The 16,740-nt window shown below is 38.6% G+C and overlaps 1 protein-coding gene across 2 annotated transcripts in view; it reads left to right on the top strand.

Moving 5' to 3' along the window:
• The window catches only part of UTRN (utrophin), a 498,673-nt gene that overhangs the window by 344,813 nt on the left and 137,120 nt on the right, over positions 1-16,740 (top strand). For both annotated transcript variants that reach the window (XM_080807218.1, XM_080807219.1), the window contains one exon: positions 9,456-9,628. In XM_080807218.1, coding sequence (XP_080663344.1) covers positions 9,456-9,628 — 173 coding nt within the window. The remainder of the gene's footprint in view (positions 1-9,455; positions 9,629-16,740) is intronic.

The following is a 16,740-nucleotide window of genomic DNA, read 5'->3' as shown; positions in this document are numbered from 1 at the left end:
GTTCGTTACAAGTACAAATATAAGCGAGACTATACTGGGTCATTAAAGAATAATGGGCTTTTTTTTTTTTTTTAAACAAAACTGCAATTGCCAGAGGAAAAAGGCGTAAAACCATGTCATTTGAAAAATTTAGAAGCTTTTCCAAAACAATCACAGTCATTGCTTCCCTCCTGGTGATAGAAACAGTGTAGTGGGAAAAATATGGAGAAAGAGGAATGTAGCTTCTCCTGGGTGGAAGCACCCCCCACCTCTCCTGCACCCCAACTGTAGTAGTAAGGATTGCAACACAGGGCGCACTTTGACCTCTCACTTTAATATGTTGTTAAGCCCCTAAATTCCTGAGAATAGGGATGGTTTCCCCTTGCTCACCATTTAAAAGGGTCAGAGAAGGGAGAGAATAACTTTTTTTATGGCAGCTGGGAACAGCAGGTGACAAACTTTATGACCATAAAGAGGTCTGCTAGCTTGGTTTGTATAGGTTTGTCTGTTTCTTCCTAAAAAGGTATCGGGCATATGTTACATGAATAATTCATTACTTAGACCCCCTGAGAGGCAGTAATTGTAGGCAATAGCTGGACTTTTGTATTGTAATTGCGGCTATTAGTCTTAAAAGCCTAGGTCAGATACCAGAGGTTAGTAACCTGCCTCAGTCTTCTGGCTGTTTTATTGGCAAAGCTACATGTTCTGGACATATTAGTATATTTCCTCTCTAACTCCCAAATCTTACTATCTGCCTATTTCTTATTCTTATTTTAGTAGTTGAGTTGACAGTAAAAGAAGTCTGCTGGCTTATTCCTATCAAAAGCTTGATTTGGGATTTTTTTTTTTTTTTGAGACAAAGGCAAATTCAAAGAAACAATGCTGCTGCCATTCACAACCCGAAGTTCTCCATGTATGTTTACTTTTGTGTTAGACGCCTTTATAAAAATCTATGTAAGAGTTCATCTCTTCGCCATATTTCATTTGTAGAAAGTTGTCATACATGAATATATTTTTCTTCAAGTCAAGTATTTAAAAAAACCCTTTGTGTATTTTCACAAAAGCGGTCTCATGTAGCCTTTGCTGCACTGATTCATTGCCAGGAAAACTGGTGTTATGGAAAGGTACCTCTACTTCACACCTCTCAAATACAGCTGCCTCCCTTCCCCCAGCTCTGAAAGCAATAATGCCATTTTTAGGGAAGGACCAAAGCCCACTGCTGTAATGCAAAAGCCACATGATACCTTCAGAAGCTGAAGAATAGTCCTTCCATAGATCTTTTACTCTCAATTCCTTTAGACCTGTTTTTTTTCCTCTGTATTAGTGATCTGCTTCTTTTATTATTATTATTATTATTATCATTATTATTCTGTTATGTTAGTCACCGTACAGTACATCGTTAGTTTTTGATATAGTGTTCCATGATTCATTGTTTGTGAGAAAATATGGACCGTAGTGATTTAGCACTTCTATGTCAGTGGTTGAAATTCTGCAGTCTGAGGTTTAGGATGTCATAGCCAAAAGGTCATTTTACTGTGCTCCTGAAGCCATTGCAGGCTTTAAGAACACGAGGGTCCAAAGAAGTTAGGATGTGATGGGTCTTCCAATGATGGTTAATCTGAAAAACTGTAGACTGCTCAGTAATTGAGATTTCCAAATGACTGCAGATCTTCCCCGTAACTTCAAGACAGCATGTTGTGAGAGCAATTGAAAGGGGGAATTATGGTTGACATTTTTGAATTTTAGAGAAATCCAGTGGTCTTGTGATTTATTTTGGGTATCCATTCATACATGAGTATTTGGCACATGATTGCAATCTGTATTTTGGTTACCTAATCTCAAAATGGATGATGCCAGGATTGTTCTCCAGCATAGGCGGGGTGGACAGATCACACTCGGTACTCATTCCTAATCTCTTAGAACCAGAAAAAGCAATGCTGAGCTTCCCTGGGAATCCAGAAGGCAGGAGGCATTCTCTACTGTTCCCTCAAAGTGACAACTCACCAGGGATCAGGAAATCCCAGCTGACAGAAACCATGGGTACCCCAGAGGGGTCCTAAAGGGGAGTTTGAGACTGGAACTTCTTACCAAGGGAGGATGACCTTGTGGCAAGATATGCTTGCCAGCAAGCAGGCCCTTTTCATCTAGCCAAGTTAGGAGGGGGAAAGGCTGTGACCACACGCACAGCAATCACTCAGGCCAAACTCACAGCTGACTGGGCACAGAAAGCTGGTCCACCACAGCACCCCTCTGAAGTCCTGCCTGTGGGTTGGTTTTAGTGCCCCCTCTCCTGATTTTAGTGAATGAATTTTCTCCTTGAAAGTACTTCACAAAGGAAGTATCTAATGGTTTCAGTGCCCAATTCTACTGTCATACTTGAGCCATTTGCATTGTGTACTGTCCCTTCTATTTACTTAGTAGTCACAGAGGATAGAGTAATGGACAGTTGTAGCTCAGTGACATTTTGAGTGACTGTTGTCTTTTATTAATTTATGCAGCTCTATTGCCAGGTGATTAATGATAATGACAGTTTTCTAACAGGGGGTGTGTGTGTGTGTGCGTGCGCGTGCGCGCGCACGCAGATGTCTTTGAATAGTTACTACTGTCTTGTTTAATCCTTTGGGGAAATCGACTTCCCATAGTGACAGAGAGAAGGCACTCAATGATAAATTTCCTTTATAGCATTTACCTCCTTTAGGATGAGTACTTTAAAAAATTCTAGCGTAAAGCTGTATTTTCCTGCTCAATTTGCAATGTTTAATTTTAAAACAAATGTGTACATTAAGACACAGTAAACTTCCCATTTCAAGGTCTACTCATTTGTTCAACAGTTAGCAAATATTTATGAAGTGCATAGTAGGTACAGGCCCTGGGGTGAGTGCAGGGATGGAGAGGGGGGATAGGGTAGACTTTCCCTCATTGAGCTTATGGCCTAATGGGAGGATACAGACCTTAAACAAGGAGCATGTTTTACTACAAGTGTGTGATTCAGCAAATGTAGAGGGAATTATGAGAGTAACAGTAGCCCTAATTTAGTCAGGTGCAGAGAAGTCTTTCCTGCAGAAATGGCATTTAAACTGGGACTTAAAAGATGGGTTTGAGGTTAATGTAGGGGAATGTGGATGAAGGAGGAAATTGAGAGCTTTCTGGGCAATAGGACAGATCAGGAGGGGAGGAGTTGGGTACTCTAGGATTATAGTTTTAAACATTTAACATACCATGATTTTAGAGTTTTTAAACCTGTTCACTTTTGATTATGCTGTCTGATTTGGGGAATGAAGGCGGGGCAGTATTTTGGCTACATGAAACATTTAGTAACTGTCCCTAAGAAGCTTGTGTTCATGTTGGTCAAACCTGGGGACTCCAGGAGGGAGGCCACTGTATTTTAATTCACTAGGATATTAATATATTTCAGTAACAACTGGTGTAGATTCAAGGATTTGGAACAGTTTTTGGTTATGAAAGATATTTTGATTAATAGCAGTGTTTGCTGTGTTGGAATTTAAACTGTAGTTTATTTATCGATTCTTTATCATTGCAAGTTGGCTTGTTCAAATTATCTTGGAAGGGCAGTTAATTGTGAGCTTGTTCAACTTAGTGATTTAACTTTTTTTCTACTCTGTTGTCTAACATATTTATAATCATAGATAATGGGAAAAGAACATTACTGGTACTGATTTCTTACTTTATAAATGCTGTTATAGACCAGGTAATACTACTTTCTGTTGTCTGTCTAAATGTGATTCCATAATTTTTAATAGAGTGATTAAAATCTATGAGATTAGTTGTTGAATGAAAATGTAGTTTATAAATAATTAATTGAATTATTTATTAAAATTAATCATGATAATTAGTCAAACAATTAATTAGATTCCTCACTATCCCAGAAGCTTCACAAAAGCTTCAAAGCATATTTACATATCACATGATGACCTTTGATGATGTTATTTGGTTGTTGTATTATTTTTAGGTAACACCTGACTTGTTTAAACAAAGTTATGATTCCTCACTTTCAAAACCCAAATCTCTGGCAACAACCCACTGAGCTCCTATTAATCAACCCCAAACTGTCTCTGAATTCCAGTCTTGTTTTTGAAAGGAACAGTGGGTTTCTTTTCCCCTAATGGTTAACTTTGTTGATTTAGCCCAAGCCTTGGAATATGGTAGGGAAGTTGTAGCTGACCTCACTTCTTCACCTTCAGGAATATAATCTAAATAATGAATATAATCCAAAGAAATATTTTGGCTCATATGGTTATAGTCACTACTTTATTATAGAACATTATAAAGTAAAATGCGTGTGACATACATTGTAAAGTCTTGGCATGTAATAATCTCTGTGGGTTAGATAATTAGATAAATATCCAGATAAGGGCAAAATTGGTATGAAAATGTCAGTTATTAGATAAATAAATAAATATTTTCCATTATTTATGAGGTTAATTTTGACCTGGCTAGCGGATGTTGTAGGCAAGTGAATCTCTGTGAGCTTCATAGCCATCTTCTGGAAGGCTGTGCTGACAGTGTACATTTTACGATTTTGACGGTGTTTTTGTCTATCATCCTCTTATCCTAACCACTGGCTTCTGCTAACCTTCTACATTCTGCTTATATTGTTAGAAGGTATGTTTCAACAGAAACCTTAGATATCCCTTTTTCTTATTTTTAAATGTTAGTTCAACTGCTTGAATGCTTTGTGTTGGCCTCTTGGTGCACATGACTGGCTCATGCTAAATGCTTGGGAGAGCATTGCTTTGTGCTTCTGCATGGATTACATGCCCATAACTAATTATCAATAATGATTTTGTGCTGCTTAATGTTCAGAATGGTTTGCGGGTGACAGAGGTAAGCATTAGTAGGGCAAGTCCCTCAGCTTTGCAGTGAAAGTAAACCCTCCTTCATGGAATTTCAATTTATTTTAGCATTTGGTGCTCCATCAGGTTCATGATCTAACTGCCTCCCGTGCTGGCATCTTGATTTTAAAACCAGTGCATCATTGTATAGTCATCTATGAAGGAATGTAATTCATTAACTGCACGTCATTCTAAATTTCCAGTGGAAGATTAGGAGGAGCTTTGTAGTGCGAGAATCTAAATAATTTTAGGTTTCCATATTAAATTTTTTAAATGAAGAGATTGAGCAAAATGATTACTGCACTCCCATCCAATTGTGTAATTGTCTGTTTTTCCTTGGCATTATGGTGGCTAATATGACAATCAAGACGAACTAGATACTTTCATTCATGCGTTTATAAATTTTATCTATTGACCTATCCCTATTTTACGATAGGCTCATTCTGTGTAGCAGAGACTGTGAAGAATACAGAAGATGGGGCGCCTGGGTGGCTCAGTGGGTTAAAGCCTCTGCCTTTGGCTCGGGTCATGATCCCAGGGTCCTGGGTTCGAGCCCCGCATCGGGCTCTCTGCTCAGCAGGGAGCCTGCTTCCCTTCCTCTCTCTCTGCCTGCCTCTCTGCCTACTTGTGATCTCTGTCTGTCAAATAAATAAATAAAAATCTTAAAAAAAAAAAAAGAATACAGAAGAAATATTAAGATGATTTTTTTGACTTTGGGAGCTTTTAATGTATTTGGCCAAGTAAATATGCTACCAAATGTTACATAAAATGGAATAATGTATGCTGATTTCTTTGATCACTTTCTGGTTGTTAGGTTTTTTTTTTTTTTTTCCTGCTTTTTGTGGAGGCTCATGTGTGGAAGGGTTCTTCACATACCGAAAGTTGCAGTCCAATATGAATATATGATGATTGGTAGTCCTCTTAACCAACCCCTGATAGAAGTACCTACAATCATTGACTGACCAGTGATGGAGCTCTGTTCTACTCCATTTGTCTTTGTGGCTGGGTTGAAAAGGCATCACTTGATTGGCTATCAGGAGCCCAGTCTGCTTTATGTTCTTGGTACACAGATTCCTGATGTTGTAGAATACTTTTGTGAAACTTAAAATAAAAACTATTTATGGATATTAGTACACTTCTGTCTTCCTACTTCTCTTGACTATGAAAGGAAGCAGATATGCCTGGCTACTTTAGGAAGTAGTGGTTTGAAGTTTCCTTGTGATTTTTGGTGTGATTCTTTGATAATAATGTTTAAGAAACTATACAGGAAATTTGAGTCCAGATTTATGTTGGCAACAGAGAGCTAAGAGTTGCCTTCCTTGCTCACTGTGTCATTGAGCTGCTGCTTCTTCTTCTTTTTTTTTTTTTGAAGATTTTATTTATTTAGTTAGTTAGTTCAGTTAGCCAACATATAGTAGTACATCATTAGTTTTTGATGTTGTGTTCAGCAATTCATTAGTTGCACATAACACCCAGTGCTCATGACATCATGTGCTCTCCTTAATACCCGTCACCCTGTTACCCCATCCTCCCATCCCCTTCCCTTCTGCAACCCTCAGTTTGTTTCCAGGGTCTAGAGTCTCTCATGGTGTGTCTCCCTCTCTGATTTCTTCCCATTCAGTTTTACCGGCCTTTCCCTGTGATCCTCTACACTATTCCTTATGTTCCATATATGAGTGAAACTGTATTATAGTTCTCTTTCTCTGCTTGACTTATTTCACTCAGCATAATTCCCTCCATATCCATCCATGTAGATGCAAATGGTAGGTGTTTATCCTTTCTGATGGCTGAGTAATACTCTATTGTATATATGAACCACATCTTCTTTATCCATTCGTCTGTTGAAGAGTATCTTGGCTCCTTCCACAGTTTGCTGTTGTGGACCATTGCTGCTATGAACATTGGGGTGCATGTGCCCGTTCTTTTCACTACATCTGTATTTTTGGAGTAAATGACCTAGTAGTAGTGCAGTTGCTGGGTCTTAGGGCAGCTCTATTTTTAACATCTTGAGGAACCTCCATATTGTTCTCCAGAGTGGCTATACCAGCTTGCATTTATTTATTTGAGAGCACATTCATGAGAGAGGGAGAGAGAGAGAGAGAGAGAGAAAGAAAGGGAGCGCAAGCAAATTGTGGGGGATGGGCAGAGGGAGAAGCAGACTCCCCACTGAGCAAAGAGCCTGATGTGGGACTCCGTCCTAGGACCCTGGGATCATAACCTGATCCCAGGTCTGTGTAACTGACTGAGCCACCCAGGTGGCCCTGCTGAGCTTCTTGAGAAAGATAGCTATCATGCATATGTACAGCATGAGATTAAAACTGTTGATCTTAAAATCTATCTCTTTAGGTGTCTTAAAATGCATTTCAAGACACAAAAATACAACCGTTACATCCTAAAGAATGAGGACTAGGTTCAGGAGATGATACCAAAGAACCTTTCAACACAACTCTCCTTACCTTTTTCTTTTTCACCAATAATTTCTATTTAAAGCATCCCAAATTGAAATTATGTTGAGATTGCCATTTTATGCACATAATGTTGTCAGTCTGAGCACCTTGAATCAGGATCTGTCTGTGTCCCCTACTCCTCTGTTGGTGTCTGCTCCCCTGTATGTGGAATCAAGGTGCTAGTGAAATGCACAAGAATCAACAAGCTCTGAGTTTTTGTTTGGTGGTGAACACCAGTTCTGGGTGTACTTAGATCCCACTTTGTAGGTAGACCTGATTTGGCTTTGTCATTAGGGTCAGATAACCCCAGAGACCAGTAGGCTTGCAAATTTGGAGCATAAATTTTGCAGAAGCTGTCTGTCAATCTCTGTGTTCATCCTCCCCCTCCTCAGATCTGACCCTATTCATGTCATGTTAGACATCACAAATCTCAGAAATGAGAATACAGCTCTTCTGCCCTCTAACCTAATGGAAGTGACACCTTCCTGCCACACTTCTTGGATAGTGAGGTGCCAAAGGCCTTTCTTTCCGTGTGTCCAGTTGGTTAGTCTAGGTCTATAGATACAGGAAGAACAATCTTTTAGATCCTAGCCTCTAAGCATTGGTTCCTGATAGATTGCTAATCAGGAATGATTTCTAAATTAATGGAAGCATTCCAAATATTCAAAGAATTTCTACTTAATTCTTCATTGTGCTCCTTTGGAATTGGAAAACTTAAGGCGAGTGAGGCTTATAAAGGAAAACTGAAGTTGAGAAAGGTAATATAATTATGGTGCTTAAGAGTTTATTTTCCTTTTACTAATTCAGATTCATTACCTGAAATAATTTTTTAATTTCTTTCATAAGTTGCCTTAATATCCATTAAAGCTAATGCCATAGAGACTCACTGCACACCTTCATGGCCCCTTTGGGTGTTTGCTGTTCTCTTTCTAAGTTCACACTCATTTATTGGGTGGTAGTGACTGTCGCACTAGAGTTAGCTAAGACTAACTTGCTTTCATTTTATTCGGGAAGAAAAAATGATTGCCATATTAAGACAGATAATTGTGTTAACAACCTTTAATGAAGAGTACTAAAAAATTGATAAAGACCCTCTGTATTTTAAATTTTAAATTTATTATGTTTATCTAATTACAAAAAGAAACCCTGTTTTTGTAGAATCTTGGAAACTCAGAGAAGTATATAGAAGAAAACAAAAATCACCTTCTTGTACAAAGATTATACTATTTTGATATTTCTTATACTTTTTGATATACATATATAGTGATATACAAAAACATATGCTAATTTAAAACACCTACCCTAAAAATTAAATTAACATCATAATATAGTTTTGTATCCTTCATTTTTAAACTTAATATTAGATAATATTAATGTATTATGATAGTTTCCACTGTTTTACTTTAAAAACAATTAATGTAATAAATGTGTATATATAAATCTTTTCACGATAGGTAATTTCAACAATTTTAAGGCTTTTGATACAAATTGCCAAAATGCTCTTCAAAGTCTGAACCAGTTTTTATTTTTAATTTTAATAATTCTTATTTTGCTTTATACTCAGATTTCCTTCAGGAAAAAAAAATTTCTATTTAACAGGAGAAATATTATTTTGTCAATTGTTTTTATTTCTTAATGAAGATAAACATTTTTATGAAAATGTTCTTTTAAAATTCTAGGAATAAATTTTATCCAGTTGGAAGGACAAACTATTAAGTTTATACACTGTAAAAAGAAAAAAAGGAAAATTATGTAATATCTTTGTAAAACATAACAGTTTGAGGGCAGTTTTGCCCAGGAACAAAGAGGAGAATGAATCTGGGTATTAGGCAGTATCCAGTGATTTGGTAACAATAATTATATAAAATTTCAAAAATTTCTCATTAATCTGAAATACTCCCATCTAACCAACTGATACAGGAAATTTTAATACATTCTGTTTTGAAGAACTGAGGAAGCAATATATTAAAGATTTGAAGGCTATTATTTTCAACATCAGAATTGTGGAAACACTTGAATTTGTTATCATTTAAGGTGAATTTTACTATTTTGTTTAAAAAAAAAAAAAAACCTTATCTGTGGACTATAAAAAAAAATGAAGTCCTATATAGCAATACCAAGGTAGTGTTGACACTAATACCTAACATTTGCACTCTTTCTGCTCTTTTCTCTTTAGGACATCCAGGCTGAAATTGATGCACATAACGACATATTTAAAAGCATTGATGGAAACAGGCAGAAGATGGTAAAAGCTTTGGGAAATTCTGAAGAGGCCACTATGCTTCAGCATCGCCTGGATGATATGAACCAAAGATGGAATGACTTAAAAGCCAAATCTGCCAGCATCAGGTCAGATTAGTCAATATCAAAATAAAAATGATGGGGGAGAGAGAGATTTTTATGACTTTTGCATATCAGAAGGAGAACAGGAAGCCTTACCATCATGCTGATTTCTCTGAAGTAGTTTAAGGTTTAAACGCAGGGACGCCTAGCTGTCTCAGGCAATAGAACATGCGGCTCTTGATCTCGGGGTTGTAAGTTTGAGCCCCACATTGGGTGTACAGATTACTTAAAAATAAAATCTTTAAAAAAGTTTTATATGCAAAACTTTTTTTTTTAAGTTACAGCTTTAGCTCCATTTATATCCAGGGCCCACTAGGGCCCAACTGTTCTTGACTAGTTCCTAATTTGCAATGTCATATTTTAAATTGAATACTAAGAAGAATAATGTTACCAACACCTGCTAGTTATTGAGTGTTTTCCTTGACCAAGTCCTGTGTTAGCCTCTTTATAAACATTAGTCAGTTCTTGACATATCCCAGTAGGTGAATAGTAACGTCCTTCCTTACATGAGGAAACAGAGGCTAAATGAGAATAAGGAACTTGCCAAGTTTTTCAGCTAACAAGTGCCAAGCCGAGATTTGAACCTAGATCTTTCTTACTCTTGGCAGTGAATGTTTTGCTTCATCATGCTATTTGTATGTCCAATTGGAAAATGTATTTATAGAAATTAAATACTGCTCATGGACACTGAAATGGGAAACTGATGATTCATGTCTGCTTTTGGAAAGAGTAAAATTAAATCAGGGTGAATTTGAGGACCAGAATGCTGACTAGGAAAGGACCCTGAAAAAGTATCGAGGGTGACAATTATTAATGCTATTGGGAGTCTAGAATTAAATTTAATAGTTGGTGAACAGTACCCAAGTGGATATGACTTTACAGGAAACTACTAAGTAAAGATCCAAAAGAAGAATGTCAGGAGAGAAGCCTAGATCTTGGGGTGCCTACGGGGCTCAGTCAGTTGAGCGTCTGACTCTTGATTTCAGATCAGTTTGTGATCTCAGGGTTGTGAGATCAAACCCCACATTGGGTTCCATGCTCAGCGCAGAGTCTGCTTGTCCCTCTCCCTCCTCCTACTTGCTCTTTCTCTCTCTCAAATAATTAAATAAAATCTTAAAAAAAAAAAAAAAAAAAAAAAAAGGAAAGACCTAGATCTTGTATCTGGGTCAGTCTCTTAAGCTTTAGAAACTGTATGATGTATTGAAAAGTGTATAACCTTAAACAAAAAGATCTTAAGTATGATTCTTTGACTTTGATGTTTACTTACTGATCTTAGACAAGTCACTTGGTCTCTCTTAGCTTTAGTTTTCTCATTCACACAATCAAAATATAAATATTTAATCCACCTGATTGCTGGGAAGATTGAATGGGATAATCTGGTAATTCTTTAACCTATGTAAAGGCTGTCTAACACAGCACCTCGTTTATTTTTTCTTATACTAAGGGGCTCAGTGGATCTGCTTTATCTGGCTTCTGGATTTCATAGAGCCAGTTCCTAGAGCATAGAAATCTTTAGTGATTATTTGTTGTGAATAAATGTTAAAAATTTTTTTCTATCTAAAGATATGTCCTGAAAGGTTATTATTCTTCTGAGTCTCATAGAGGGAAATTCACACTTCTTTTTACCCTTAAGGAAGGGGGTAATTGAGCATGACCATGGCAGCCTCCACCTAAAGATCCTCTTGGAGATCATGGCAACACCAGCCAACTACGTTTTTCAATAAGAGAGGACAGTCTGGGAGTATTGTACAGTGAGAGAATATACTTAGGCTTATTTAAGATTGAAATTTCAACTGGCCAAATCCCTTTGGGTTGCAACTTTCTGTTCCCCATAAATAAAAATAAGTAAAATGATTAAAAATGTTAATTCAGTGAAAAACATTCACTGAGGTTCTAGCAAAACCAGCATCTAGTCTAACGAGTGAAAACCACAGTGCTGGTCCTGGTAAAGATTGTGTACATGGTGCTAGCATTTGGAGAGTTTGGAAGATGAGTTCTTTAGGAAGGAGAGTGTATTGAAGGCCCACATCATAAAGAGATTGTTCCAGATAGAAAGCTACAGACAGAAAAATCTGTGGTCTTCCACAGATGCTATTCCTAAGCCTATCAAGTCACGTTGTTTTTCTAACCTGAAAAGAAAGAGCTCGTAAAGTACTGTTGCAATATTATCTAATAAATAAATTAATGTTATTTTTAGAAGATGAGAGAGTAAACTTTTGCCAGTGGACTTCTGCATCAAGATAGATAACACATTCCAGTGACATATCTTATTTTAATTTTTTTAATTAAAAAAATTTTTTTAATTTAAATTCTAGTTGACATGCAATTCAATATTGGTTCAGGAGTCGAATTCAGTGGTTTGGCATTTACATATAACACCCAGTGCTCATCATCACAAGTGCCCTCCTTAATACCCATCGCCCATCTAGTCCATCTCCCACCTCCCTGCCTCCATCAACCCCCAGTTTGTTCTTTATAGTTAAGAGTGGTTTCCCTCTCTCTTTCTTCCCCTGCTCCCAAATGTTCATCCTTTAGTAAAGTGTGTTATTAATGTGATAATAAATTAAAAGAATGTTTAGCCTCATTACCCACCTCTGGAGATTAAGGCATTTATTCAAGCAGTTTATAAGAAAAAACTTCTGTGTTTAAGGCCCTGCAAATAATAAATAAGATATGGTTCCTGTCCTAGCAGGCTCACAGGTTTAAACCAGATTAAGGTGGGTTCAATGAAGGCTGTAGTTACTTTCTCTTCAGATGATCACCAAAGGCTTCATCAAAGAGTCAGTTACTAAGCTGAGCCTCAGAAAGGTATATAGTTTCTCTCCGATGGATTGCATCAGCCTTGGAGAAGGACATGTTGGCAGGAGGCTTGACATAACAGTGTTTTCATGGAACAGTGAAGAAGTTCGGTATGGCTGAGAATTTGCTGTTGGTGTGGAGGGGAAAGATTGTGGCCAGAAAAAAAAAAAAATGGTGGAGAGGTGAGGCACACTCATGGAATGGCTATGTGCACCATGCTCATTCTTCTGGTAATAGAATTTGAAAAGTTTTAGGTGACATAATTAGATGTGAGCTTTGGAACGATCCTTCCCACATGCCCATGGAGGATGCTTTCTTAGATAACACAGTTCTGAGGACAAGGAGAGTGGCTAACAGACCTCTTCAGTATCCAGGAAAGGGAGGAGACCCTGAATAGGTACTTGGTTCATGTTGTTGAGGCACTAGTGAGACATCCAGAAACAAATCACCAGTAGCCAGTGGATGGACATCTCTTCAAAAGAGAACAGTTGACCAAATAAAGAAATGGTGAGATGGGGAGTACCCAGATAGAGGTGGCAGGCAAGGCATTTTAAGTAGGCCAGAGGGTGAAAAATTAGAAGAGGGCACAGCACAAAAATCCCAAGGAAGCCTAATATATAAGGAATAGGTGAAGGAAAGGAAAGCCAGCAAAGGAACCTGAGAAGTGGGTGGCCCTGAGGAGAGGAGATCCAGGAGTGTTGTCAAGAGCCAAGGGAGGAGGGGTTTCCAAGGGAGGGGCATGTCTAGTGGCTGAGGGAGTGGAGTAAGATCAGGGCTACCCAGGCCAGACGCAGTGAGAAGGGCTTTGTTAACTTTTTGCTGGGATGGTGCTTTGGTTGAGGTGAAAATCTGATCTCAGAGGACCAAAGAGTCAGAATGGGAAGTGGGAGGTGGAAACAGAACTAGTCTACACAGTCTCATTTTCTCAAGTCACTCTGCTATGAAAGGGAAAGAGAGAGAGAACACATTGCTGTTAACTATGTTACTAGGTGTAACAGCATTGTAAATGTGCGAGAACTGGAGACCGAGATCTATACCTCTATTGATTTATCCGTGCTTTCATATAGATCAGATATGCTTCACTGAAGAAGTAAATGATTCAGTCTTCATTTTTAACTTAGGCAAAACAAATTCTAATAGCATTCATTATTACTTTGGTATTTATAAAAGATACATATTTCTTTATACATATATAATATGTAAATTTGTAACTCTATGTGGTGATGGGTGTTAACTAGACATATTGTGGTAATCATTTATCAATATATACCTATATTGAATCATTGTGTTGTATACCTGAAGGTAATAGAATGTTATATGTTGATGATATCTTAATTAAAAGAAAGAGAAAACAGTTTCTTAAAAAAGATGACACAGTTTATTATACTCAGTAATAGGCCCTCGTATAGGAAGCCCACCTCAAACAGAAATGGTACAGGGTAGTGTTTAGTAGTGTTAACCCTTGGAGCTACACCACCTCGGTTCCAACACTGGCTTCACCTCTTATCAGTTGTGCCACTGTGGACAGGTTACTTAGCCAATATGTGTGTCCTCGTATTGTCAAATAGAGATAATAAGAGTAACTTCTTTATAGGGTCATCCTGAATATTTAATTTAATTAGCCTGTATAAAGTGCCTAAGACAGTGGCAAACAGTAAGCACTCAATAATTGCTAACTATTATAATTTTTTCATGGATTACCATTCTGTTTGGCACTAATCAGTACAAAAGACATAGAAATTCTCCCTACCTCATTTTTTGGTCTTCATCATTAATGTTGGGAATTTCTGAGAAGGTCCCCAACAAATGGTGTCCATCTATCCTGGCTAGATTCTGAACAAATATGAAATAAAAGTATGTTCAAGAGAGAACAACAGTGTCATGTTAATTACTGGCAGAGGCCAGGCTGGAGGAGGTGGCTTAGGGAGAGGGCCCTGTGGGCCCTGTTAGCTGAACCCCAGAATGAGGTGGCATTACCAGCAGTCATAGAGAAGGTGGTCCCCCAGGTGAGGAACCCTACAAGGAAGAATGAGGAGGAACTCAGTGTTTGCAGACCTGTTTCAAGAGTCAAGGGCGAGCTGAGCAAAGCATCTGGTTATTCCCTAAATTGACGAATCAGATTCCTCACTTCACCTCTTCAGGGACTGAGAGAGGGGATGGTTGGAGAAGAGGTCAGGAGTGTGCTCAGTGAGAAAGTCCCTCCCCAGGGGGTTGGGTGGGAAAGTGTTCTCACCAACAAATATGGAGAGTCAGCCTATCTCCCAGCCCCCTGCCTCCCTCAGGCCTTGATGAAAACGATGCCTGGTGAGCACGCTGTCACTTTCCATCCCTTTGCTCGTTCCTCCCATTCCTTTAAAGCAGTCTGTCCCTACACTGGCTTCTCTTGTGTCCGAATTCAGTTGCATCTTTAATATTTCTGTACACTGTTCCACTACTTCTCTGTTTCCTTGAAAGTTGGCTTTCCCCTTAGTGACCCTCTTCACTTAAAGCTCTCTTTGATAGCCTGTAAGTTTCCCATTTTCCTCACCTGGCAGCTGGTGGGAATATTTTGGATATTTAATAGCTGCTACTGGTACCAACCGACTGGAACACCATCCATCCACTTGCGGCATGGAGCTGCAGACCAGTGGCCACAGGGCCACACGGGGATAAGGAAGACGTTGACAGGCTCCTTGCCGTGTTTTAGGCATTGCCGTTCCATCTCAACAGCTTCTCCTTGAAAGTGGATACATGCATTACTCTACCCTCTACCAACTTCCTCCTGCTTCCTCCTGCTCTGTAAGACACTCTTCTGCTTTACTCATTGATTTGAGCATCTGACTTCCCTTTTATGCTTCATCTCTTCCTCAGCTCTCATCCGTGGTGTCAATATCCATATTGATAATTTTTTATATTTTGACTTCCATGTTTCTTTTTACTTTGTCTCTAAGAGCCTTTCTCCCTATTCTGTTTCTAAGTCCCACAGACCTGGCCATACCTGGGACTCAGTTAACATCCTGAGATGATCAAGCTCCAGGAGACCAAGGGCAGAGTGTTCTCCAGAGCACACATGTTGTTTTCCTACATTCCACCCGGCCACGTGCATCTGAATACCACTGGTTTTGCCATGTTAGTTAGAGAGGAGCCCTCTGTTGCATCAAATCAGAATTACTTGCAACATCATTGGTCAGTCAGTTCTCCTTCACATTAACGTTATGGCCCTAATGAAGAGGGTACCTTTCATTAGCTTATTATATACCGGGATCATCTTTATCTTATTACGTAACTTTGCATTTTAATCTTGTATATATGAGTCATCTACTATATTTCAGGTGGATTGATTAGTGCTCATTTCGGTAGCATGTATGCCAACTGGATTGTCTAAAATGCATGTCCTTTAATATTTCCAGCTGTGCAACTCTTAGCTTTTAATTTTTTCCCTTCCAAATGTGCCTCCCTTTCTCCTAACCTTTGGTTGCATAAACCCTTTATCTTTTCAGACTCCATCCACCACTTCTACTCCATTTGGATTCCATCATAAGCCATTCCAGTACTGTAAATTTCCTCTCTCCCTGGAATTTCTTGTTTCCTCCTTTTAAACCCCTCAGAGGGATAAGCAGATTCCTTGTTAAGCACGGAGTCCAACACAGGGCTTGATCCCGGGAGCCCAGGATCATGACTGGAGCTGAAGGCAGACATTTAACCGACTGAGCCACCCAGACACCCCACTCTCCCCCATTCTTTTTTTCTTTTTGAAAGATTTTATTTATTTACTTGACAGACAGAGATCGCAAGTAGGCAGAGAGGCAGGCGGTGGGGTGGGGAGGGAAGCAGGCTTCCCTCTGAGCAGAGAGCCCGATGCAGGACTCGATCCCAGGATCCTGAGATCACAACCTGAGCCGAAGGCAGAGGCTTAACCCACAGAGCTACCCAGGCGCCCCTCTCTCCTCCATTCTCTAATCTTCCTAGTGTTATAATTCCTAGTGTTATAATCTATAATTTGACCATTTCTACTTACAATTGGTATTATGATTCTGAATGATTTTCTCTCATATTTACCACCATCTCTATTTTGTAAAGATTTTCCTTCCTCGTTAGCACCCCAAAACTCTCCCTTTGCTGTGTCTTTCCTTCATTCTTTTCTGAGAATGAGGCCATTTGATATATGCTCCTTCTGTACATTCTATATTTCAAATGGTGCTTTAATTGTGCTAAAGTCAATGTTGTCATGGCATTGCTCTAATTTATCATCATTTTTAGAGAATGTCTGCCAAAGATTATAATAACAGCTAATATTTATTGAATATCCATGTGCCAGACCTACAGTAAGTGTTTTACAG

The sequence above is a fragment of the Martes martes genome (assembly GCF_963455335.1).
Source record: "Martes martes genome assembly, chromosome: 6".
Classification (NCBI taxonomy): Eukaryota; Metazoa; Chordata; class Mammalia; order Carnivora; family Mustelidae; genus Martes; species Martes martes.
This window is presented reverse-complemented; position numbering and strand designations above follow the sequence as displayed.